Source organism: Ruditapes philippinarum, unplaced genomic scaffold (assembly GCF_026571515.1).
Source record: "Ruditapes philippinarum isolate M1 unplaced genomic scaffold, ASM2657151v2 ctg3251_1_1_1_1, whole genome shotgun sequence".
Taxonomy (NCBI): domain Eukaryota; kingdom Metazoa; phylum Mollusca; class Bivalvia; order Venerida; family Veneridae; genus Ruditapes; species Ruditapes philippinarum.
The window spans coordinates 5,687-31,526 of record NW_026861020.1 but is presented as its reverse complement, the minus strand read 5'-3'; the positions used below and the strand labels follow the sequence as shown (position 1 = coordinate 31,526).

The window sequence follows — 25,840 nt, the reverse complement described above, 5'->3', positions numbered from 1 at the left end:
ATGAATGATATAACCCCAACCTAAAATTATTGATAATTGATATAGTTTCATACAGATAATCTGAAGAAGTACCTGTCATGTTTTCATCCATTGATTATAAACTTAATTTTATGATATATAACGGTTGACCCTTTATTCCACGGACGCCAACGTTTGAAAATCTCTAAACACAATTTTAATTTTCAATACATAATTTTGGGTTTGGCCATAATTCAAAAATTGCCGAGTAGACAGGCAGCCGACATAATTCATTTCTTAATGATAAGAAAAGACTATTAATTTCGTAACAATTTATATGTATATATATTTAGCTAGGTAATGATTACTTATAAAAGCAATTCGCATGGAAATTTCTGTTCTTAGCAGATATTTCAAAACTGCCACCAGTCTAATAATTTCTGTGCAATGAATCGACATCTTACTGGTGTCACTGTCATAATTAAGTATTCTATAATTATATAGATCAAAAGTTACGTTATCTATTGAACTCTATATAATAGCAAAATACAAATTTTGTTCAAATTATAGCACTTTGGTAAAAAGGAATGGCCTTGCCCAGGGGTTCCCGGTTTTACTTTTATACAAATTATAATAATCTAAAATTTTATCTCTGTAGCAGCAATGATTGGTTGAATTTTATATATCAGACACAACATATTGTCAAGTTGACTGTTCAAATTACATCCTTTGCGGTCAAAATTCGCACTCGCACTGGGTATTATAGTTTTCTAATGTTTATAATTTAAGACTTGAAATTCTTCATCTCTAATCCAGAAAAAGCCAGAAGATAGATTGCTTGCATGAAACCTTGACTAATGAACCACTACTAAATTTGTCCATTCGGTTCTGCCCGGATCAAAATCGAACCAATGACTCCAATACATGACATCAGTGAATATACGGAAGATATGTTACATTGCAGTGAAACATACATTTTTATTGTGAAAATATGGAAACTAAAAGTACGCATTTATTTAAACAGAATTTTTCAATATTTCATTTAAAAATACGTGTATATAATATTTTTTCTGTCAATAATTTTTGTAATCTAATAAAACAGTTTCATACTGACTTTCAAGTATTTAAAATATAATTTTAAAACACCAAATTGAAATGTAAATATCAAATACAGTTGAAATACCACAAAGTACAGACTCCACCATAAACTATAATTATTATTCAATTAAATATATATCAGTATCTTATTAAATATTTATCATATTTCATTTAATATTTATCTGTATTACGTGATTAGTACTCCACTAAAGGAAAATATGTCAAGTGCCAAAACTTTATTTTTATTCGACCAAAATATTACGGCGAATATTGTTATGCACCTTTTTGTTCGTCGTCTTTTAGCAATTTCTTAAGATGGCAGGAAATTTGAACGACTTTGCAGAAATGATAACCATCAAGAGACAATGAACCTATAGTGCAGGTTTGACTTTCCTCAGGTCAAGGTCACATTTAGTCATTTTGTATTAATATCTAAGTTTCGTGCCTGCTCAGTATCTTTTAAACCGATAGAAAGAAATTTAAACAATTTTTAATCTGAAAAGATGTGAACATCATAGACTTGGGCTTCCTGCCATCACAATTTGCCCTGCCTCGGATGGGGGGGGGGGGGGGTACTTGATTCATATATACTTACAAAAGAAAACACAAATTAGAATTTATTTTGTGGCATTAAACTGCCTATTGTTCTTAAATTTAAACGTCAAAACATCATACAGCTATGTTTAAAAAAACTGCAGTTTTTTTTAAAAAGTATTCAAAAACTTGTTATATAAAATAATGATGAGTTTCTTATTGTTTTCTGCTTCTTAGTTCTTCTAATTATAAACGCAATTAAGAAAACAAGAGCTGCCAGTACTTGAAACGCCGTTCCAGTATAGTAAATGCTTGTGTATGAACCAGATATGTCTCGGATTAATCCTGAAAGAAATGCAAATATCAACACTATAAGAAAATAGCTATTAAAGCTGCATTTTATGAATATGAAAAACTATTTTGCGGTCGATCTAACGAGCAAGTATTCTACAATTACATTAACCCCTTTTTGCAGTATTGTCATAAATTTAATCAAATATTGTTTTTTAAAAGGGAAACCCGACGGTAACACTTTAATTTCATTTGCGAATTTTTACATGCAAAAGAAAAGTATAATTAGCTCGTGTACGCGCACAGGCAATCGAAACATCATTGTTATTTTTTTTCTAATCTAAAAAAATAAAATTTATATAAAAAGATCCGCTATATAATGCAGATGTCTCCTTAAATTTGAACTGTTACTTGAAACAATACTTATTGGTTTTCAGTTGAGGTTTAGATGACCCAAAGGCGAAGTTCTAATGCAACAGAAATTGTACTTTTATTTCCGCCACTTTGAGGTAGCAGATATTTACACAACACAAAATTTAATTTTTATCACCTGGGCACCAAAATGAAAACGGTGCCTGATCACACAACGTTTCTGTCTGAAGATATTTTTGTATTGACTCAGTGAATAGATAAGCTTAAACTTAAATATTTCTTGTTTTAACATCTGCCTGTGACGTGTAATAATTATACATCTATTTATTTAATTCAATTGAAATAACAAAACATTTACTTACCATTTAAAGGTGTCAAAACCAAATTACTTATGCCATTAAATGTGAAGACAGTTCCAAGAACAACTGGTAATAAGTTCCTTCCTACAAGCCTGAACGTTACAACAGGAGCAGTAGATCTAAACATTCCTAAGAGAGCAGTTATGGCAAATATGAGCCAACGAGTATTGACAAAAGTGAATAAAAGAAATAAAACAGCTGATACCACTGAACATACCAATGGTAAAATGAGAGAGGATACAAACTTAAACTGGAATACAATGCCTGGTAACAAACGTCCAAATATGCCAAACAAGTTATATAAAAGCAAACCAAACGACACATCATCTTTCGTCAAACCATTGTCATTGTATATATCGCCCAAAAATATTATGATAAAATTTTGAAAAGGAACGGCTAACATTATCCCGAAAACATACAACATTAACCATGAGTTACAGAGGACTGATTTGATAAACACACCTATAATGCTGTTAACACAACATGATTCCATTTTTTTATTCCCAGCATCTGTTACGATAACAGTTTTGGTTTCTTGCTCTCCCTTTAGAACCGGAAATTTTATGGCAAATATAGAATCGGAAACTGTAGCAACGGCCTTTTCAGTCTTTTTAATAGTAATAACACAATTTTTGACTTCTGTTTCTACTTGCAAACTGTTCTGAAAGTCGGCAATTGGATTTGGACTGTTCCCCTGTTGAGTATCTCTTTTCAAATCCAGTGGATGTTTCCAAATGATACAACAGGGAACTGCATTCGAACTTATTGCCCCGATTAAGAGCAGTGCACCTCTCCAGCCATATAGATCACTAAAAGAAAACAAATTGCAATAATCTTTTTATATCAATCAACTCTTTCCTTTACTGGTACCGCTGTTTGTTTTATTTATAAAAGTTAAGAAATAGTAAATAAAAAAGGAACCATACTGATCGCCAAACTTGACAGAATTGCTAAATTTGCTGACACGATTGGTTTAGCCTGCTAATGTACGGCAGTGGTAATTAAGCTTCCGTTCGTGCCAGCTTGTATCGGTGAATCAGCAGCTAAACATGAAAATATTTTAAGGATAACTTCGTCTATTTAATATTGAGACATGCCAATCAAAACGATCGCAAATATTGCCATCAAAGGAACATCATGTTCCGAAAACTGGACACTTTTACGTCTCTACGTATTGTGTAATATGCTCGATAAAATTCAATATCTACAGAATCTCCCTAGCCAAGGGGGTTGCCATTAAGGGTTGAAACATCAGAACAGCGACCGCAATTTATCAAATCGTATCACAAGAGGCGGCTAAATGAATTTGAATAACTGGGGTCTATGCGTTTCTTAGCTACAGCAGGTGATGTTGTTTGGGCCCTTGGTGTTACTTTAAGTTTGGAACACCCGATGTTATTCAAAATCATCTTTCAAACAAATATCTAAGACCAACTAAGTCTGTACATGAACAAATGTTTATAAAGTTTATTGTCCGACGTATTCACAACGTTTCCAACGTCTTTTCCGGTCAATAGGGTATACACATGAAAATAGCTCTACATAATGTTTGTAAATTGAATTCGGAGCAAATATAATCTGTAACATTTTGTGTTTTCGTAGCAGAAAAGCAAAATGAGACTATCTATGATAGAAAATATGTATTGAGACTAAGCAATGTCAAGTTCACGGTTTTAATTGTAAAAAAACACGTTAAATTACTGCCTTACAATATAAATAAAAATGTCCGCACAAGGAGAGATATTGACTTGTAAGAGGAAGATGTTTCATATATTTTGCTCATTACCTCAGATATCTTAATAGATATGGATAAACCATTCCTCCAACTGCACCAGATACCGCCTGCATACCCATTAAGAGAAACCGTTTGTTTCCTGAGAATTGGCGGCCTATCACATCTGTTGCGCATATAAATATACACGATATGCCTATGCCTTAAACGAAAAATATTATGAGTATATGTAAATAACAAGTGTCATGTTTTGTAGTTTTATCACGTCAATACACTACTTATCGAAATATTATAACTTCTTTAAATATAACTCGCTTCAAGTCAAAGAGAGGAGAATTTTATTTTGTTAGATAAGTCAAATAAATCTAGTATTAATATGCCTTATATTCTATTTATTAAAGAATTGAAATATGCTATCGAAAATTATTTTTTACCACTGAAAACTCCGATAGATATCACAAGATAGGTCAAAGACGATGCAAAGAAACAAGCTTCAAGAGAAAAACTGAACAAAAGAGATCCAAATATCCCGATTTTTACGATTCCGAATTTCTTGATTAGCATTCCATTCATCAAACCTGCGATAAAATGTAAATCTATTACATATAGATTGTAGATTGATTTGTTTTGAACCTTTTAAAAGCAATTTGTCAAATTCATAAATAATTGTTTTTGAAACTGTTTCGAGATTTTGACACAATACTCATAAGTAAGTAAGTTATTGTATAAATTTAACTTAATAATTTCGTATGTAAAATAAACTTTTAACTAGAACATTTAATGAGACGCAATGTAAATTTTTTTTCATTTGTTTGTTTATTTATTTATTTTTTTTTTGGGGGGGGGGGAGGGGGGAGTATTGTCATATCACAGCAATTTCACTAGAAAGTTAAAGACCAATCCTTATTATAGAACGACTCTTAAAGATCCTGTATGTTTTTTAATTGATATTGTTACAGTGTGCATACTACACTTGCAAAAAAATTATATATGTATATAATTATGCAAATAAAACAATTTTCAAACATCAAAGAATATGTAAAATGTGTACTGCAAATAATTGTGCATATTATATGTAATCAATAAATTACATGCATTCATTTCTTATTGGAAAATTTGACTTAGAATTTATAGAAAATAAATTTCTAATTACCTCCCTTTATTTACATGAAATGTTAAATTGGGTAATATCTTTATAAATAATGCTTATTGGAACTTACAATATTGACAAATCTTAATTTTAATTTAAGCATCATATTTATGAAATAAAACCATGAAAAAAATAGCGTTACAGGATCTCTAACATTCTTTTTTAGAATTGCAATATAAATTCTTCTTATATTTATTTCTTTCCCGTAATTACGTAAGTTTTGCAGAAAGTCAAACTGAATTCAGATGGCCCCGGCCAAAAAAGAAGATAGTATCTCACGCAGATGGGAGAAATCTGTTACATGTATGTCAATCATCTGTTCTTATTTATTGCAGATGGCTATTTTGGAAATGTTACATCAGGTAAGTTCACTTTTTGTTATGATAAGGGTTCCAGTATTTAGATTTTCCTGAATATGGTACTTTCGAATATATAGACAACTTAGATATTTTTTCTATAAATGATTTCACAGAATTCTCCGGTCGTGCGTGATTGTTTTTTTTTACTTTAAATCTAAATTTAGTCTTACATTAAATTTTCACAATACAAAATCGGAAATTACTTAAAATAATGTAAAAACAATAGCCTTTGATACAAATATGGTAAACTCTTTTAACTGATTGATAAGCTCTTGCTAATTGCTCCTCTTATGTTTTGTCTATTGGACGTGCATTTATTTAAAGTATTTGTTAGCTATAGACATTGTACTATGTTTCATGCAATGAAATTCGATATTATCGCTTTTTTCTTAAATTCTATAAATTCAATGTATTAACGTACCCGTTAGTAGAAATACAGACACTAATGTTGATTGTATGACAGCCGTTTCAGCTCGATTTATTCCAAATGTTGTCATTATGTCAGTAAAAAAAGTTCCAAATGAGTATGAAAAACCGATTCCAAAACATGTTATCAAACAGCAGCTTATGATAACCAACACTTTTTGCAAAGGTCTGTTAATTAAAGAAATTATTCTTCTGATAAGACATATAAAATTTGTAACAATAATACATTTTAACAGTCAAATCGGTAAATATATGTTAAACGATAAAGATCATTTGGTCTAATTTATTCAATATGAACATGGCAGACTAAACATGATATTTTTCAATTTTACATATGAGTACAATAATATTTTTATATTGTGTTTCAGTAAAAGTAACTTATACTTACATCGTTTGATGTCTTTGATTCATTATGTCCATTCTTCACCTGAATTATGAACCCGTATAAGTTTATTAAGTTGTAAAACGTTTACAACTAGTCGTTGCGATGGACGTGTAATAAAATACACAAGCGTTCATAGTTTGGAGACCTTTCTATTGAAAATATATCAGAGTTATATCGTATACATATACATGCACAGTGCGTCAAGTAGAGTGCACTCCAGTTACCGTTTGTCGGGGATAAAACTAGAGCATGCTCGTTGATTGGCTACATTTTTTGGTTAAATTATTTTGACGACAGGGAAAGAGATAACGATAGAAAAGTCATTTTTAGATGCGCGCTATTATTGTTATCCCCCGACGATGAAATCGGGGATATTGTTTTGGCGTTGTCTGTCCGTCCGTCTTCCGTCCGTCCGTCCGAGCAACCAAATAGGGTTAGGGGGCCATCGAACAGTAAACAGAACAAAAGAGAACAATAGAGTTCATTCCGTAACAACAGAATAAGGGGCCATTGCCCTCTATTAAACAAAAGAAAATAACAAAAGAAATGGCCCTTTAGTCCATTTAAGTGGCATGTCCGCCCAACCGTCCGTCCAAATTTCGTTTCCGGACTAGTTCTCTGCAACTACTGGCTGGAATTCAACGAAACCTTTTTGGAATCATCAATATCAAAATGAGATGCGCATATCGTCAGCTTGTTCCAGTCAGACCCTTTAACTCAAAGTTATGGCCCTTGATTAGTTATGCAGTATGCATATAGAGTAAAAATCATTTCCGCGCTAAGTCTCTGCTACTACTGGCTGGAATTCAATGAAACTTTATTGGAACTTTCAATACCAAGAGGAGATGCGCATATCGTTACCTTGTTCCGGTCAGACACTTTAACTCAGAGTTATGACCCTTGATTAGTTATGCAGTATGCATATAGAACAATATTCGTTTCGCGCTACTTCTCAGCAACTACTGGCTGGAATTCAACAAAAATTTATGGGAATCATCAATATCCAGAGGAGATGCGCCTATAGTTGGCCTGTTCTGGCCAGACGCTTAAACTCACAGTAATGGCCCTTGATTAGTTATGCAGTATGCAACCAGAGCAATAATTGTGTCCGCGTGACTTCCATGCAACTACTGGCTGGAATTTAACTTTATGTGAACCATTAATACCAAGAGAAGATGTGCATAATAGTGCCTTGTTGAAGTTGTTCAGACCAGACCCTTCCTTACAGAGTTATGGCCCTTGATTAGTTATGTAGTATGCATATAGAGCAATATTGCTATTTCTTTGCAACTGCTGTATTGATTTCAACACCATGGATACACAAAGGCAATTTACATCTCATTGGTATGTCCAGATATTACTATTTAACAGAGAGTTATGGCTTTGGTATTGTCCCGAATATTTATCAAGTACAAAGAATATTACTGTTTATGCCATGATAGATATATAACTAAAGCCTTATGTCTTCAGTTGTTGTATTAGTGATAACCAGTACTCGGCGGGGATATAAATTCAACGAATTTGCTTGTTTCATATTGTGATGACATTGAACGTGTTTTTTTGGCCTATGATACAAAAGAGCAAGAGCATTAGAACACTCGGTAATCTGATTTATACTAGGGGGTTACACCCCCTCGTACCGATCAGTTTGCCTCGTGTACCGATGTTCTTTCTATTACTTACAATTCGTTTAACCGCAATCTTGGATAAACCGAGTAAATCGAGCAGTTGATTAGATTAGCAAATGTAATAATAAGAAAATATTTGAATAAAGATTTTCTTTTTAAGTTTACTGAATTTTCTAACGTTTTAAAATGAAAGTGTCTAACTTTATTTGAGCTGAAATGTAGTTATTTTTAGACATTTTAGGAGGCTCCTTAGTATCAGGATGATTTAACTTATTTAGTTGTGGTCAAAATAGTAAAGATACTAAAGTTTCAAGACCGTCTTTTGGAATACCAGCTTTCATTATCTAAACGTGAATTAAGGCGTCACTATATATGCATGTGCCAAGTTCTTTTATTCGATTTTCATTTTATAATTCACTGGTTTTATGCAAAGATCGAAATCGCTTTCATCATATATATTTCACGTGATAGAAAAATTAAATGGGACAAGGGACAAACAGAAAATAATGACATTGAAACTTGCAAAACAATTGTTACATAATGATTATGAATAATTTATTTCTAATTAAAGACAACTGATTAATCATTTATGCAAGTGCACATTTAATGAAAAAAATTGTCTTTGTAAAAACATGACATGAATTCTATTTGAACAAAGTAAAATTCATAGTCACTAGCTAAAATTGCATAAACAGTGAGAATAAATATAAATATGGGAAAACTTAGCATTACAAAACTTTAAGAGGTAATTAAAAATCCGAAACAACTAGATCATTAAAGTCTGATGAGATAAGGGACGATAACAATTTCTCGTTCATTATTTAGCTACCACTTCTCTAAGATGATGGTAATGATTGGTAAACTAGTTCTTTATCAATTATTTTCTGTAACATTTTGTGTTTCGTGCAGCTGACATACTACTAATTCGTAAAAAGATAAACAAAAAGAAAAAACAACAACAAAAACAAATAAAACATCAACAAAGAAACAAACAAACACAAAACAAACATTTTATGCTAGATATATTATCAATCTAACCAATGAGTGCAGGGGTGCGTTTGTCTAAATTTTATGCCGCTCAAACGACGGGGAATCATTATAATATCAATACAATTACTTTGTAGTGTCCTAATTTTTCTTCCTTTGGTCTTTTTATTTATGATTTTCATATATGGTTTATTTTAACGTGACAGTCATGTCAAAGATAATGAATTCTACTATTATTAGAGATTCACTTGCAACCTGGTCTTTATATAGTTTTCATTGTAAAATCAGAATAAATATCAACAACAAAATGAAAAAAGCTTTACCTTGTATGGTAGAGAGAAAAGGAAAAAAGAGATTTAAATAGCAATGGAGGTCACAGCATTAGGAAGAGAGACCCGTCAAATAATTAGAAGGAGGTTAATATGTCTTTACCAATAATCAAAGCTTAACTGATTTTATTTTGTATTATGATCACCATTTTGACAAAAGTGAATGTGAAAATCTTGTTGATTTTCAACAATTGTTAGGAATAATCTCAAATGAGAACATTATGTCAGTGGTACCACTTGACTAAGACATGCAGACCGGTAAGGTTAGATCGGCAAGGATTTGTACTATCTAAAGTCTCAGAGAAAATGAAATAATACATTCTTTCCCTAGAAATTACTAAAAACAGCTCTATTGGGCATAACTGTTAGGCAATGATGGAAAGGAAATTGTTCAGTTCAACAACTGCGGTTTGTGTACACTTCAAAATGTCTTTATTTATTTCATCAAATTTCGACTTGTCATGGTATGTTACCAAGTCTGTAAATTGAGGTTCAACCATTTTTTTTGTGAAACAACACCATGATGTATATTATCTTTAAATACTGGGTGATAGGTTCTTGAATATATAAATTTTCTGAAGCTTGATCTATGTTTCTCCTGCGAACAAATCATTCTTAGACAACCATGTTCTATATAAGATAAGTTCCTTCCTACCAGCCTTTACGTTACAACAGTAGTAATAGACATTCCTTTTGGAACTCCAATGAGAGCAGGTAAACAAATACAAGCCAACGAGTCTTGACAAAGTGAATGATATTAGTAAAGCAGCTGACAGAACAGAACAGATCATAGGCACATATAAACTGCAATACAATGTCTGGTACATGTAGCAAACGCCCAAATTTGCAAAACAAAATAAGCAAAAACAAACCGACGCATTATCGTTCGTTAAACTATTGTCGCCCAAAGATATTACGATGAAGTTGAAATAACGAGTGGCTTACATTACTCCGACAAAACTGATTTGATAAACACTTGTATATTGTTGTCAACACAACATGAATTTAACGGCTTATTCCCTATTGCCAACACCTTACACGACAACAGTTTTGGTTGCCTTTTCACCATTTAAAACAGGAAAACTTACGGCGAATATTGAGTCCGAAACTTGACCAACAGTTTGTTCAGTATTTGTAATTGTAACAGCATAACAACTGACTTCTCTTTCTACATGCAAACTGTTCTGAAATTCGCAATTTGATTTGAACTGTTTCCATGTTGCATGCCTGTCTTTAAATTTAGTGGCTGTTTCCAAATGATACAACATGGCGTATTGAAACTTAAAATGGCGGAGCTAAACAAAATACAAGCTTCTTTGAGAGGGCGATCATAACGTTTTCACATTACTTTTAAAAAGCGGTTTTAAATTTTTAAAAAAATCCAGCAATAAATAAATAAATAAATAAATAAAAAAATAACAACAGCTTATTAGACTAAATATAAATACAAACAACACAAAGAAAATAAATTTTGTGACGGTTAATTTGTAATGCTTAATAGCTTTCTGCCAAAAATGTATTGAAAAGATAGGGCTGGTAAGAGTCTTAACTACATTTGGTTTTCAATTAACCAGACATATTGCCATGAATTCACGTTTGCAGATTAAGTGACAAGGTGCTGAATAGTTTCCAGTTCTGATGGCTACAGACAATTCTTTGGGATATCTTTGAAATTTAAAGATTTTTGTCGGTCAGTGTACATTTTGTGCCGGTTTTTCACCAGTCGAAAAACTGAGATTTTAAATTTAGCTTCGAAAACGTCTTTTTTAACCCAATCTGTAAGATAGTCTCTTAGTACGAGTATTACCTCTCTTTATTTTAAGTTCTCTTTTTTTACTAAATCTAAATAATTAAAACAGAAAAAAACAACACAGATTTGAAAGTTGCATCTGGATAGTGTAATCTATTAAAAGCATTACTTACAAAAAATTACATGAAAATTGCAGACTCGGTTTGATTGAGTCTGTACATGAGGGGCAATGTCAAAGTTCAACATACCTCTTTGGAGTCCATTTAACACATTCCTTTTGTTTCATTCTGGGTAAAGTTTCATTCATCAGAAAGATGTCAACTCACTATTTTAAATAAACCGTACTACTCTTAAAAGACAACGACTCTCGTTTGATGTACAACTCTTATGAAAAATCTAAATTCGGTTAATTAAACAAAAATGTTGTTTTTATAGGAGTATTTCGTGCCAAGAAGTAACTATAAATGATAATAAAAATAATTATTTCATATTTAATGTCACAATTGCGTGTAAACTCTTTATATGCCAAGACATAAGTGATTTCAGGGAAGAATTTCTTTTAAAAAACAGACCAAAGCCAACCTACATTTGTACAAAAGAAAATCAATTTAACTATTTTGTACATTATTCGTATAAATATTTGTGGACAGATGAAATGTTTAATATTTTGAGTACATTTTCAGCGAAGATTTTCTAAAATTATCCGAATTGATGCTTTGCTACCAGTTGAGCGCGAAGATTGCTGCCTAAACCAGTCAACTTACAGTATAGAGCCAGGATCACTATCTCGGTAGTACGTCTATCTACAGTATAGAGCCAGGATCGCTATCTACGCTATCTACGCTATCTAGGTAGTACGTCTATCTACATTATAGAGCCAGGATCGCTATCTCGGTAGTACGCCTATCTACATTATAGAGCCAGGATCGCTATCTACGCTGTCTAGGTAGTACGTCTATCTACAGTATAGAGCCAGGATCACTATCTCGTTAGTACGCCTATCTACAGTATAGAGCCAGGATCGCTATCTAAGCTGTCTAGATAGTACGTCTATCTACAGTATAGAGCCAGGATCGCTATCTACGCTATCTCGGTAGTACGTCTATCTACAATATAGAGCCAGGATCGCTATCTCGGTAGTACGTCTCTATATCTACAGTATAGAGCCAGGATCGCTATCTACGCTGTCTAGATATTACGTCTATCTACAGTATAGAGCCGGGATCGCTATCTAGGTAGTACGTCTATCTACAGAATAGAACCAGGATCGCTATCTAGGTAGTACGTCTATCTACAGTATAGAACTAGGATCGCTATCTAGGTAGTACGTCATTCTACAATATAGAGCCAGGATCGTTATCTCGGTAGTATGTCTATCTACAGTATAGAGCCAGGATCGCTATCTAGGTAGTACGTCTTTCTACAGTTTAGAGTCAGGATCACTATCTCGGTAGTACGTCTATCTACAGTATAGAGCCAAATTCGTTATCTAGGTAGCACGTCTATCTACATTATAGAGCCAGGATCGCTATCTCGGTAGTACGTCTATCTTCAGTATAGAGCCAGGATCGCTATCTACGCTGTCTAGGTAGTACGTGTATCTACAGTATAGAGCCAGGATCGCTATCTACGCTATCTCGGTAGTACGCCTATCTACAGTATAGAGCAAGGATCGCTATCTAGGTAGTACGTCTATCTACAGTATAGAGCCAGGATCACTATCTAGGTACTACGTCTATTTACAGTATAGTGCCAGGATTGCTATCTTCGCTGTCTAGATAGTACGTGTATCTACAGTATAGAGCCAGGACCACTATGTACGCTGTCTAGATAGTACATCTATCTACAATAGGGAGCCAGGATCGCTATCTCGGTAGTACGTCTATCTACAGTATAGAGCCAGGATCGCTATCTACGCTGTCTAGATATTACGTCTATCTACAGTATAGAGCAAGGATCACTATCTCGGTAGTACGTCTTTCTACAGTATAGAGTCAGGATCACTATCTCGGTAGTACATCTATCTACAGTATAGAGCCAGGATCGCTATCTAGGTAGTACGTCTATCTACAGTATAAAGCCAGGATCGCTATATACGCTGTCTAGATAGTACGTCTTTCTACAGTATAGAGCCAGGATCGCTATCTAGGTAGTACCTCTATCTACAGTATAGAGCCAGGATCGCTATGTAGGTAGTACGTCTATCTTCAGTATAGAGCCCGGATCGCTATCTAGGTAGTACGTCTATCTACAGTATAGAGCCAGGATCACTATCTCGGTAGTACGTCTATCTACAGTATAGAGCCAGGATCGCTATCTAGGTAGTACGTCTATCTACAGTTTAGAGCCAGGATCTCTATCTCGGTAGTATATCTATCTACAGTATAGAGCCAGGATTGTTATCTAGGTAGTACGTCTATCTACAGTATAGAGCCAGGATCGCTATCTACGCTGTCTAGATATTACGTCTATCTACAGTATAGAGCCGGGATCGCTATCAAGGTAGTACGTCTATCTACAGAATAGACCCAGGATCGCTATCTAGGCAGTACATCTATCTACAGTATAGAACCAGGATCGCTATCTAAGTAGTACGTCTATCTACAGTATAGAACTAGGATTGCTATCTAGGTAGTATGTCATTCTACAGTATAGAGCCAGGATCGTTATCTAGGTAGTACGTCTATCTACAGTATAGAGCCAGGATCACTATCTCGGTAGTATGTCTATCTACAGTATAGAGCCAGAATCGTTATCTAGGTAGCACGTCTATCTACATTATAGAGCCAGGATCGCTATCTCGGTAGTACGTCTATCTTCAGTATAGAGCCAGGATCGCTATCTACGCTGTCTAGGTAGAACGTGTATCTACAGTATAGAGCCAGGATCACTATCTACGCTGTCTAGGTAGTACGTCTATCTACAATATAGAGCCAGGATCGCTATCTACGCTGTCTAGGTAGTACGTCTATCTACAATATAGAGCCAGGATCGCTATCTAGACTTTCTAGATATTACGTCTAATTGCAATATAGAGCCAGGATCGCTATCTAGGTAGTACGTGTATCTACAGTATAGAGCCAGGATCGCTATCTAGGTAGTACGTCTATCTATAGTATAGAGCCAGGATCACTATCTAGGTACTACGTCTATTTACAGTATAGAGCCAGGATTGCTATCTTCGCTGTCTAGATAGTACGTCTATCTACAGTATAGAGCCAGGACCACTATGAACGCTGTCTAGATAGTACGTCTATCTACAGTAGGGAGCCAGGATCGCTATCTCGGTAGTACGTCTATCTACAATATAGAGCCAGGATCGCTATCTACGCTGTCTAGATATTACGTCTATCTTCAGTATAGAGCCAGGATCACTATCTCGGTAGTACGTCTCTCTACAGTATAGACCCAGGATCGCTATCACGTTGTCTATATATTACGTCTATCTACAGTATAGAGCAAGGATCACTATCTCGGTAGTACGTTTATCTACAGTATAGAGCAAGGATCGCTATCTACGCTATCTAGGTAGTACGTCTTTCTATAGTAAAGAGCCAGGATCACTATCTCGGTAGTACATCTATCTACATCATAGAGCCAGTATCGCTCTCTAGGTAGTACGTCTATCTACAGTATAGAGCCAGGATCGTTATCTAGGTAGTACGTCTATCTACAGTATAGAGCCAGGATCACTATCTCGGTAGTACGTCTATCTACAGTATAGAGCCAGGATCGCTATATACGCTGTCTAGATATTACGTCTATCTACAGTATAGAGCCAGGATCGCTATCTACGCTATCTAGGTAGTACGTCTATCTACAATATAGAGCCAGGATCGCTATCTACGCTATCTAGGTAGTACGACTATTTACAGTATAGAGCCAGAATCGCTATCTACGCTATCTAGGTAGTACGTCTATCTACAATATAGAGCCAGGATCGCTAACTACGCTATCTAGGTAGTACGACTATTTACAGTATAGAGCCAGGATCGCTATCTACGCTATCTAGGCAGTACGTCTTTCTACAGTATAGAGCCAGGATCGCTATCTACGCTATCTGGGAAGTACGTCTATCTATAGTATAGAGCCAGGATCACTATCTCGGTAGTACGTATATCTACAGTATAGCGCCAGGATCGCTATCTACGCTATCTAGGTAGTACATCTATCTACAGTATAGAGCCATGATCGCTATCTACAATATCTAGGTAGTACGTCTATCTACAGTATTGAGCCAGGATCGCTATCTACGTATAGGTAGTACGTTTATCTTCAGTATAGAGTCAGGATAACTACCTCGGTACTACGCCTATCTACAGTATAGAGCCAGGACGGCCATTTCGGTAGTACGTCTATCTACAGTATAGAGCCAGGATCGCTATCTACCATGTCTAGGTAGTACGTCTATCTACAATATAGAGGCCAGGATCGCTATCTACGCTATCTAGGCAGTACGTCTTTCTACAGTATAGAGCCAGGATCGCTATCTACGCTATCTAGGAAGTACGTCTATCTATAGTATAGAGCCAGGATCACTATCTCGGTAGTACGTATATCTACAGTATAGAGCCAGGATCGCTATCTACGCTATCTAGGTAGTACATCTATCTACAGTATAGAGCCATGATCGCTATCTACAATATCTAGGTAGTACGTCTATCTACAGTATTGAGCCAGGATCGCTATCTACGTATAGGAAGTACGTTTATCTTCAGTATAGAGTCAGGATAACTATCTTGGTGCTACGCCTATCTACAGTATAGAGCCAGGATCGCTATCTACGCTGTCTAGATAGTACGTCTATCTACAGTATAGAGCAAGGATCACTAACTACGCTATCTAGGTGGTACGTCTATCTACAATATAGAGCCAGGATCGCTATCGAGGTAGTACGTCTATTTACAGTATAGAGCCAGGATCGCTATCTAGGGACTACCTGTATCTACAGTATAGAGCCGGGATCGCTATCTAGGTAGTAAGTTTATCTACAGTATAGTCAGGATCGCTATCCAGGTAGTACGTCTATCTACAGTATAGAACCAGGATCGCTATCTAGGTAGTACGTCATTTTACAGTATAGAGCCAGGATCGTTATCTAGATAGTACGTCTATCTACAGTATAGAGCCAGGATCGCTATCTAGGTAGTACGTGTATCTACAGTATAGAGCCAGGATCGTTATCTAGTAGTACGTCTATCTACAGTATAGAGCCAGGACGGCTATCTTGGTAGTACGTCTATCTACACTATAGAGCCAGGATCGCTATCTACGCTGTCTAGGTAGTACGTCTATCTACAATATAGAGCCAGGATCGCTATCTACGCTATCTAGGTAGTACGTCTATCTACAATATATAGCCAGGATCGCTATCTACGCTATCTAGGTAGTACGTCTATCTACAATATAGAGCCAGGATCGCTATCTACGCTGTCTAGATATTACGTCTATCTACAGTATAAAGCCAGGATCGCTATCTAAGTAGTACGTGTATCTACAGTATAGAGCCGGATCTATGTCAATCATCCTACAGTGTAGATCCTGTATCGCTATCTAAGTGAGTCAGTCTGTTATATACCGCCAGGACCGCTATTTAGGTCAATAAACCTACAGTATAGATCCAGTATCGCTTTCTAAGTGAGTCAGTCTGTAATATACCGCCAGGACCGCTATTTAGGTCAATAAACCTACAGTATAGATCCAGTATCGCTTTCTAAGTGAGTCAGTCTGTAATATACCGCCAGGACCGCTATTTAGGTCAATAAACCTACAGTATAGATCCAGTATCGCTTTCTAAGTGAGTCAGTCTGTAATATACCGCCAGGACCGCTATTTAGGTCAATAAACCTACAGTATAGATCCAGTATCGCTTTCTAAGTGAGTCAGTCTGTAATATACCGCCAGGACCGCTATTTAGGTCAGTAAACCTACAGTATAGATCCAGTATCGCTTTCTAAGTGAGTCAGTGTGTAATATACCGCCAGGACCGCTAATTAGGTCAATAAACCTACAGTATAGATCAAGTATCGCTTTCTAAGTGAGTCAGTCTGTAATATACCGCCAGGACCGCTATTTAGGTCAATAAACCTACAGTATAGATCCAGTATCGCTTTCTAAGTGAATCAGTCTGTAATATACCGCCAGGACCGCTATTAGGTCAATAAACCTACAGTATAGATCCAGTATCGCTTTCTAAGTGAGTCAGTCTGTAATATACCGCCAGGACCGCTATTTAGGTCAATAAACCTACAGTATAGATCCAGTATCGCTTTCTAAGTGAGTCAGTCTGTAATATACGCCAGGACCGCTATTTAGGTCAATTAACCTACAGTATAGATCCAGTATCGCTTTTCTAAGTGAGTCAGTCTGTAATATACCGCCAGGACCGCTATTTAGGTCAATATACCTACAGTATAGATCAAGTATCGCTTTCTTAGTGAGTCAGTCTGTAATATACCGCCAGGACCGCTATTTAGGTCAATAAACCTACAGTATAGATCCAGTATCGCTATCTAAGTGAGTCAGTCTGTAATATACCGCCAGGACCGCTATTTAGGTCAATAAACCTACAGTATAGATCCAGTATCGCTTTCTAAGTGAGTCAGTCTGTAATATACCGCCAGGACCGCTATTTAGGTCAATAAACCTACAGTATAGATCCAGTATCGCTTTCTAAGTGAGTCAGTCTGTAATATACCGCCAGGACCTCTATTTAGGTCAATAAACCTACAGTATAGATCCAGTATCGCTTTCTAGGTCGGTCTGTCCACCTACAGCGATTGACTGCAAGCTGGTCTAAACAAATGTCATATTATTCTTGGTTCCAGTAGTGTTATGCGTAAGATTAAATATTGATAATTACTTTGACATTACGTACATAACCATGAGAGAAGGAAAGCAACTCCTGTATAACAGTTTATAGATGAGAAAATGAGTTATGTCTCTGCGTCTATAGAAAGAAGCACTCATGAGATATCTAAAAAGAGTCAAGGTAATCATGATTTAAATGTACATGTGTAATAATATTATAATTATTTGAAACATTAAAAAAAATTAATATTTTAAAAACCAATTTGGATATTGTTTTGTTCCTGTCTTTCCATGACTTATGAATAATAATAATAATAATAATAATAATAATAATAATAATAATTATGATTAATAATAATAATAGTAATTATGATTAATAATAATAATAGTAATAAAATAATAATAATAATAATAATAATAATAATAATAATAATAATAATAATTATAGTAATAAAAATAATGATAATAACTCTTCTGACATTTTTACTTAATATTATGTCATATATTAGGAGCAAAACTTATACCTCTAGCTTTATTTCAGGTCGTGTTATTTCGGGAAATAGTTCGAATGATTCAAGGCACAAAAGTTTTATATATTTAGTTCCCCAGACACGAAATAAACATTTTATTTTATTTCCCAGTAGCCTTAGATATATATCTTTTCTGATCTAGAACAGCACAAGTATTGTTCAAGCTGATGGTAAAGTAATGTTTTCCCCGATTTTTTTATGAATCTTTCAAAAAAATATATATACCGGTATAGTAAAATAACTAAAGATTAAAGTAAAAACGGATTAAGCACAGAAGTTAACTTTCTTGAAACTACTTTCACTGGTTAACTTAATTGGAGTAATGCACTCTGATAAACTAATTTTGAATAAAATTCACAAGTCAAATAATTTAAAAATAGGTGTGCATCATTCAGGAAACGCTTAAAGATCATGTAACTCAATTTTGTTATGGTTTTATATCATAAATATGATGCTTAAATGAAGATTTATCAACATTGTAAGTTCCAAATAGCATTTATTTGGAAAAGATATTACCAAATTTACATATCTTACATATCCTTGGATGTTTGAAAATCGTTTTAGAAGCATTATTATATACATATATTAAATTTCAAAATAAGTGTGGTTACAGGATCTTCAACGTACACAAGACAGCTTTCATGAACTAATACACATCTTCATTATTGATGATGAGCGCACTTTAAATTAAAATTAAACATTATTATAGTTAAACTTTATCAAAATTTAACTTAATTATAATTGAACTAAATTTAAATTAAACTTTATAAATTAAACTTAATTAAAATGAAACTTAAAATTAACTAAACTGAAATTTAACTAAATTAAGGGCATAATGCGCCGATTATATAGCTGAGTTTGAAGCGCACTATCAAATAACTTAAAATAGAGATTGATTGGGAACAGTTCACTGAGTCGAAATAAAGTATGTCAATCTGCAACCTGATATACTGATATTGTGCATGTTTTAATGTATTTTTTCTTCATAGTTAATTTATAATAGAAAGGCCAGGTTGTTATTGAATATATAGAATGTTTATAAAGTAATATACAGTACTTAAATTTTCAGGTTTCAGCGATATTAAATGTTAAATGACACTTAAAACGTTAAATATTACTAAATAAAGTTTAACATGTTATCTTAATCATTAAAGTCTTTATTATACCACTTGTTTAATTCTTGTACTTTGAGTTACATTAAAAGTTTGCCAAAGTTTTGTATGGACATTTAAAAGGAGAATTGCATGTGTAAGTTTGAATTGGATGTTATATGAGCCAAAAGGTAAGATTTGTTCTCAGTTATTTTAGAGTTTGAGATAACTAAACAGTTATACATAAGCATATATAAATAAACATAGCTGGCAATGTCATTTTTGGTCTGTTTACATTAACCGACCGTAAAAGCAGCATCCTGTATTGTTTGTATTTTATTTGTAATATATTTCCTTTCTATATTTGATGTGTGGCGGCATTTGAACATATTACAATAAGCTAGAACTATACGACTACATAAGAACAGCTTTTATTATGATGGCCTTTGCTCAGACAAAAAGAATAGATAAATTTATATGAAGATTTTAGTAAAATTGAGTGTCTTTACCTTTTCCAATGAATTACAGGAGATTCAAACGACGGAACGCCGATGTACGTAATTATAATGGTACTTATAAAATTACAATTTTCTATGTAATTTTATGCGTTTTGTTATGTTCATTTGAATTCAAACCAAACTTCTATATCAGCTGTAGGATCTGACAATCACCATTAAAAAGTCACATATTCCTGACCTTTTAATCAGCCAATCAGTGGCCATTTTTCTACATGTTAGTAGAACAAGTAGATCTGACTTTTAGTCTGATTAATTAATATTTTTCTTATTTATTAATAAAGATAGCATCAAAGAACTGCTTGCATTTGCATATGTGTATGCAATTATATATACTGTTTATCAATTGATCAAATAAGAGATAAGATACATATTAGACAAGTATTTTTTAAATGTAGGATATTTGATTTTAAAATTTAACAAAATGGGAACTTTTTTATATATGAAATTAAACTTGAATAGTGCACAAAGAAGTTAAATAAGTAAATTTAAAAAGATGCAGATAGCAGTACTTTTACGAGCATTACGTCCTGATTTTACTCATTTTTTTTCAAGAATATTATTTGATCAAAATGAAACTCGCTTTAATGCCGATAAACTATTTAAAAAAAAGAACTATATTGAAATTAAAAAGCTATCAAAAGTTATGCCCCCACATGTAATAACCGGTGCGTATAGTGTCACCCAGTTCTGTCATCATCAGCTTCCGTTCATTATTTTGGCAACAGTCGGACACTTTTAACCCAAATTAAGATATATGGATGCATTATAGAAATATGGAGGTCAAGTTCGAATTTGGTCATGGTCCGATGACTTGACATAGTTATGCTCCTTGAAGAAATTTTCAGTTTCCGTTCATTACCTCTTCAAAAGTTATACACATTCAACTAAAGGCAGGTCAAGTTCGAATTTGGTCATGGTTTGATGATTAGTGACAAATTTATTCTTCTTGAACATTGAAAAAAATGAAATTTTCATTTTCCGCACTCTCACTTTTGCAGAAATGTATGTATAAGGTTGAATTCTCATGTATATGTATATGTAACTTAGAAAAAATAAGAAAGATTCAGTTTCTTCTATATGTTTTGTAGGAATGTATGTTCGATATTGACATTGCATTAGCTGGTATTTTATCAGAAAATACAAATCAAGTACGTATTTTGTCACGGTGAGATGATTTTGACAGTTGTCTCCTTTAAAAATATTTAAAACATCACAATTTCTTATCATTATATTGGCTACAAATATGCAAAATGCAATGTGCAAAAGGTTAACGCAGAACAGTTTCAGGGCCTTGAACTTTGTATAAAGATTGTTTGTGTTAACATTGATTAGTTTAAGCGCCTTGAACTTAGAATGAAAAAATGTTTTGTGCAACAAATGTGAATCTAATAATTATTATTATTTGTATAACATTTCAAAATTTGGCTGTATGCGGGGACATTCGTGGCGTTACGCCACATTTCTAGTTTAAAATTACATTGCACTATTGTAACATTATTTTTGAAGTTGCTATTTACACTTGGGTTCAAAACACCCAATGCACTATTAGAACATTATGTTAAACGTTGTTCAAAACACCAAATTGGACAAATCGGAATTCATAAAGAGCGCCCAAAAAACGGCAAAATTTAAATTGTTTTCAAACTCGGTTGAATTAAGCCTGTTGTTAATTAATTAAAGTCATCGATATATCTCACGTAAAATAGAACAGTTTTCGATATTATTTAAAGTTACAATTTTATATTTAATGACTGTGAGAAAATGAACAATATCACACGACTGGAATCACCTTTATGCATTAAGAATTAATATATAACACCACGTGATATGATTGCACAAATCAATCATCAAGGTTTTATCTTTAATTACTGCTGTGATATTATTATAGTAAAAGGAAAAAGATGTTATCTAATGAGGTATAAAATGGGCGTTGATAGATCAATGTTCCATGTGTTCAATTATACATTAATATAGGAAACCTACATGCATTGTACCAAACATATAGAGTATTATATTCAAGCATGACTGATTCATTTTTTTTATTAAATCAGACATACACTTCCCAGCATAAGGAAGAAAATGATACTCAATACAACACACGTTTTCATTGCTTTGAGACGCACACGTTTGTGAGAAGTAAAAGCTTTATAGTTATGTAATACTATGTATTGATGTTATGAAAAATATTTCTAAAATTGATATGATGTTTTTGTATGATACTATAAAAAATATATTGTTTAAGAATACTTCTGAATATTATCAAAAAATTCCTTAAAGTATATTATTTTCCTTTAACACATTGTATTGAAGAGTCAGTTAGCTGAAAATTTATCAATCTGTTCTAAATTACATAGTGAAAAACGACCCATTTTCAGTAAAAAGTCTGTACTGTGATCGGTAATGTAACTTTATGCTCCTTATTCTGTTCTTAAAATATCAAGACCAAATACAGAAGTAATAAAGAATATTTTATAGATACATTAAACACTAAAATGAAAAAAATGTTTTCTTATTGTACACGTGTTTTATGATATTGACATATTTGTTTTAAAATATAACGATATATATTTTCCTCTGGGAGAGCGCTGAATGATAAATAATTTTGGTAAAAAGGTAGCAAAATGTAAACAAGGTGGTATTTTATTTACATACATACTACTTTCTGGTATTCACTGTAACTGTACTAATTGCCACAACGCAAATTAAGCAAAGTATTACTAAACTGTGTGGCCAATGACAAACATTTAGTACACTCTAACCAAATACAAACAATTATGGGTTTTCTAAAAATAAAAGAAAAACTAATATTATTTTGCCATATTTGGCTTTTAACCGCTTTATTTGTATCATAACTTCTGACGGAATTTAGTAACTATGTTAAAACATAAACAATAGTATAAAACACTTATTCTTTACAAATAACTGTATATAGCATGAGGAGTGTATTTCACAGTTTTTGAGGTCACTGGTAAGAAGGAACTTCCGGTTCTGGCTTTTATACATAAATGCTATGTTTATTGACTTTATTGTTGGATTAAATCCCGGACTGGTAAAACATTTATTTATTTCAATGTTATTGATTAAAATGTTGTTTCATAAATCATATATATTATTAGACAAGTAATAACATTTGTTATGACTAAAATTGTCTTTCAAATGGCTTAAAACTTGCGTTTTTTCTCAATGAATTGGGAATAAAATTTACGGTGTAATTGTAAAGGAATGTTAAGTTTCTAAATATGACATGATTTTATTTCACACAAAAATATGGTACGCTTTTTATCAAAATATAAACATTCTTTATTGTTTATGATATCTAAGTTTGTATTGTAATTCATTTATCCTCAGATGAAAAGTATTCTTTTTATTTTGTTACAATATTTCGTATGTTATTGAATTATGATTTATTGGTTCATGTAATTTTATAAAGATTATTAATTTTCGTTTAAAAATGGTCGTTTATTTCATGAGGATGAATTTATATTATGGGTCATTCGGTAATCGAGTAAGCATGTATTGTCTATATGACTTGTCTGTAATAAATGAAGATTTGTGTTTGTTTTAAAAGAGATTTCATTAATAAATGTATGGAGACTTGTTTATAATTAATGAGGATTTGTTTTTGTATTATAAGGGGTTTCATTAGTAAGTCTATGAAGACTTGTTTGTAATTATTGAGGATATGTTTTTTGCATTATTATAGCATAAAATCGGCTATTTTTCCCTCTTTTGCCCATGTTATAACGGGACCAAAATCATGTGTTAACATAGTCACGCGCTCTTGTTATAGCCCGGTTTCACCTATACGCAATACATACAGGGCCCAGTAAACAAACAAACAAACAAAAAATGACGATTTGGCCTGTTTGCCGAAGAGTCATGCGCTCTTGTTATATTGAAATTTATTGATTCGAGGGCCTCAGTCGCATATTCCAATAACTATGCCGGAAAAACGGCGTATAGACATCGGTGCTAATCTTGGTTGTCGCCCTTTCTAAGAAACGGACAGTTGTCAATGTAAACAAATACAGTAGAATCTACCTGTCATTCAGTTTAACACTCCGATTAACTTACAAAACTAGATAACACAAAATTAATATGAGAAAATGTTTTTTATTTATGTTAATGTTGATAAATGCTCTTTATATTTCTTTGAGAGAATAATGCTTAGTGCCTGATTTTTTTTATAAACTTGTTTGCTTGAAAAAAAAAACCGATTCTGATGTCACTAATCTTTTTCCTATCGTCAATCTGAAATCACTCTAAGAATTTCTGAGGGTCATGTTTTGTCTTGGGTAGAGGATAGAGTAATGTAACGTTTTTTTTTCTTGAGATAATAAATCTCCGAAGGCCAAGCTTTGTTAAATCAATTAAAATTCAAAATTTCGTTCGGTTCCGAGAATTTTCCAAGTTGTTGGCCCCGGAAAAATGAAACGCATACGTAAAACATAGAATTGGATAAATACCGTCCAAGCACAAGAATTTAATGTAATTGTGTTTTGTATAAACTATACATCACGAATCTGTTTGAAAATGTTATGCTATAATAGCGTCAACGCACGTTTATTTCGTGTTATAAAGTCTGCAGAGTCCCTCGGAACTGTTGGAGCCCTCGCCCTACCGGGACTCTGCAGACGTTACAACACGGAAAAAAGTGCGTTAACCCTATATAATAGGTTTTATTAGTAAATATATGAAGACTTGTGTGTAATTTATTAGGATTTGTTTTTGTATTAGAAGAGGTTTCATTAACAAATGTATTTACACTTGTTTATAATTTATGAGGATTTGTTTTTGTATCGTAGAAAGTTTCATTAGTAAGTATATGAAGACTTGTTTATAATTGATGAGGATTTGTTTTTACATTGTTAGAGGTTTCATAAGTAACAGTGTGAAGACTTGTTAAACATTTTAATTTATGAGGATTATTTTTGTCTTATAAAAGATTTCGTTAGTAAGTGTATGAAAACTTGTTTTTAATTTATGAGGATATGTTTTATTGTCAGAGGATTTGTTGATAAACTGTATTGAGATATATTAGTTTTGAATAAAGATTGTTTGCTTTTGAATATGGAAATTATTGACTTGCTAATTATTTATTGATCTTAAAAGGCTATTTTATGAGTATTAGTGATTCTGGGTCAGCTATGTTTTGTTGATTGATATATTGGTTTCTGGTGAAATATATTGGTAACGAAATTGGTTATCAAATAGGTTATATATTGAAGAGATTCATTTTGGATAGTGGACGAATATCAAATGAATATTGAAAAACAATTAACTTGTACCAATACGTTTATATGTCCGGCTACATGACTTCTTACATTAAGGAACGTTTTCTGTGAAATCATTTTTATCTTAATTGTACTGAAGCGAGGAAAAGATAAACTACCATCAGTAAAGTTAATTATAATAAGTATTATCTTTAATCGATAAAGACATTTTGTTCACTAGGCAACTGACCATGCGATATATTTTGCAAGTATCAGAAGTCTATTTATTAAAACCGTTGTCAGAGAAAGATACAGAAAAT

General features: G+C 33.2%; 1 protein-coding gene across 2 annotated transcripts; it reads right to left on the bottom strand.

Annotated features, from left to right (window-relative positions):
* Window positions 1–1,660: 1,660 nt before the first annotated feature.
* LOC132714263 (monocarboxylate transporter 6-like) lies at window positions 1,661–6,892 on the bottom strand. 2 transcript variants are annotated; one of them, XM_060697091.1, is made up of 7 exons: window positions 6,668–6,892; window positions 6,275–6,447; window positions 4,779–4,922; window positions 4,399–4,546; window positions 3,075–3,421; window positions 2,616–2,741; window positions 1,661–1,935 (listed from the first exon to the last, which is right to left on the bottom strand). In XM_060697091.1, the coding sequence occupies exons 1-7, from the start codon at window positions 6,697–6,699 to the stop codon at window positions 1,772–1,774; spliced, it is 1,134 nt and encodes a 377-aa protein (XP_060553074.1). In that variant the 5' UTR covers window positions 6,700–6,892; the 3' UTR covers window positions 1,661–1,771. The 2 variants fall into 2 exon arrangements, with proteins under 2 accessions (XP_060553074.1, XP_060553073.1); XM_060697090.1 differs by having other exon boundaries at window positions 2,616–3,421.
* Window positions 6,893–25,840: the final 18,948 nt, after the last annotated feature.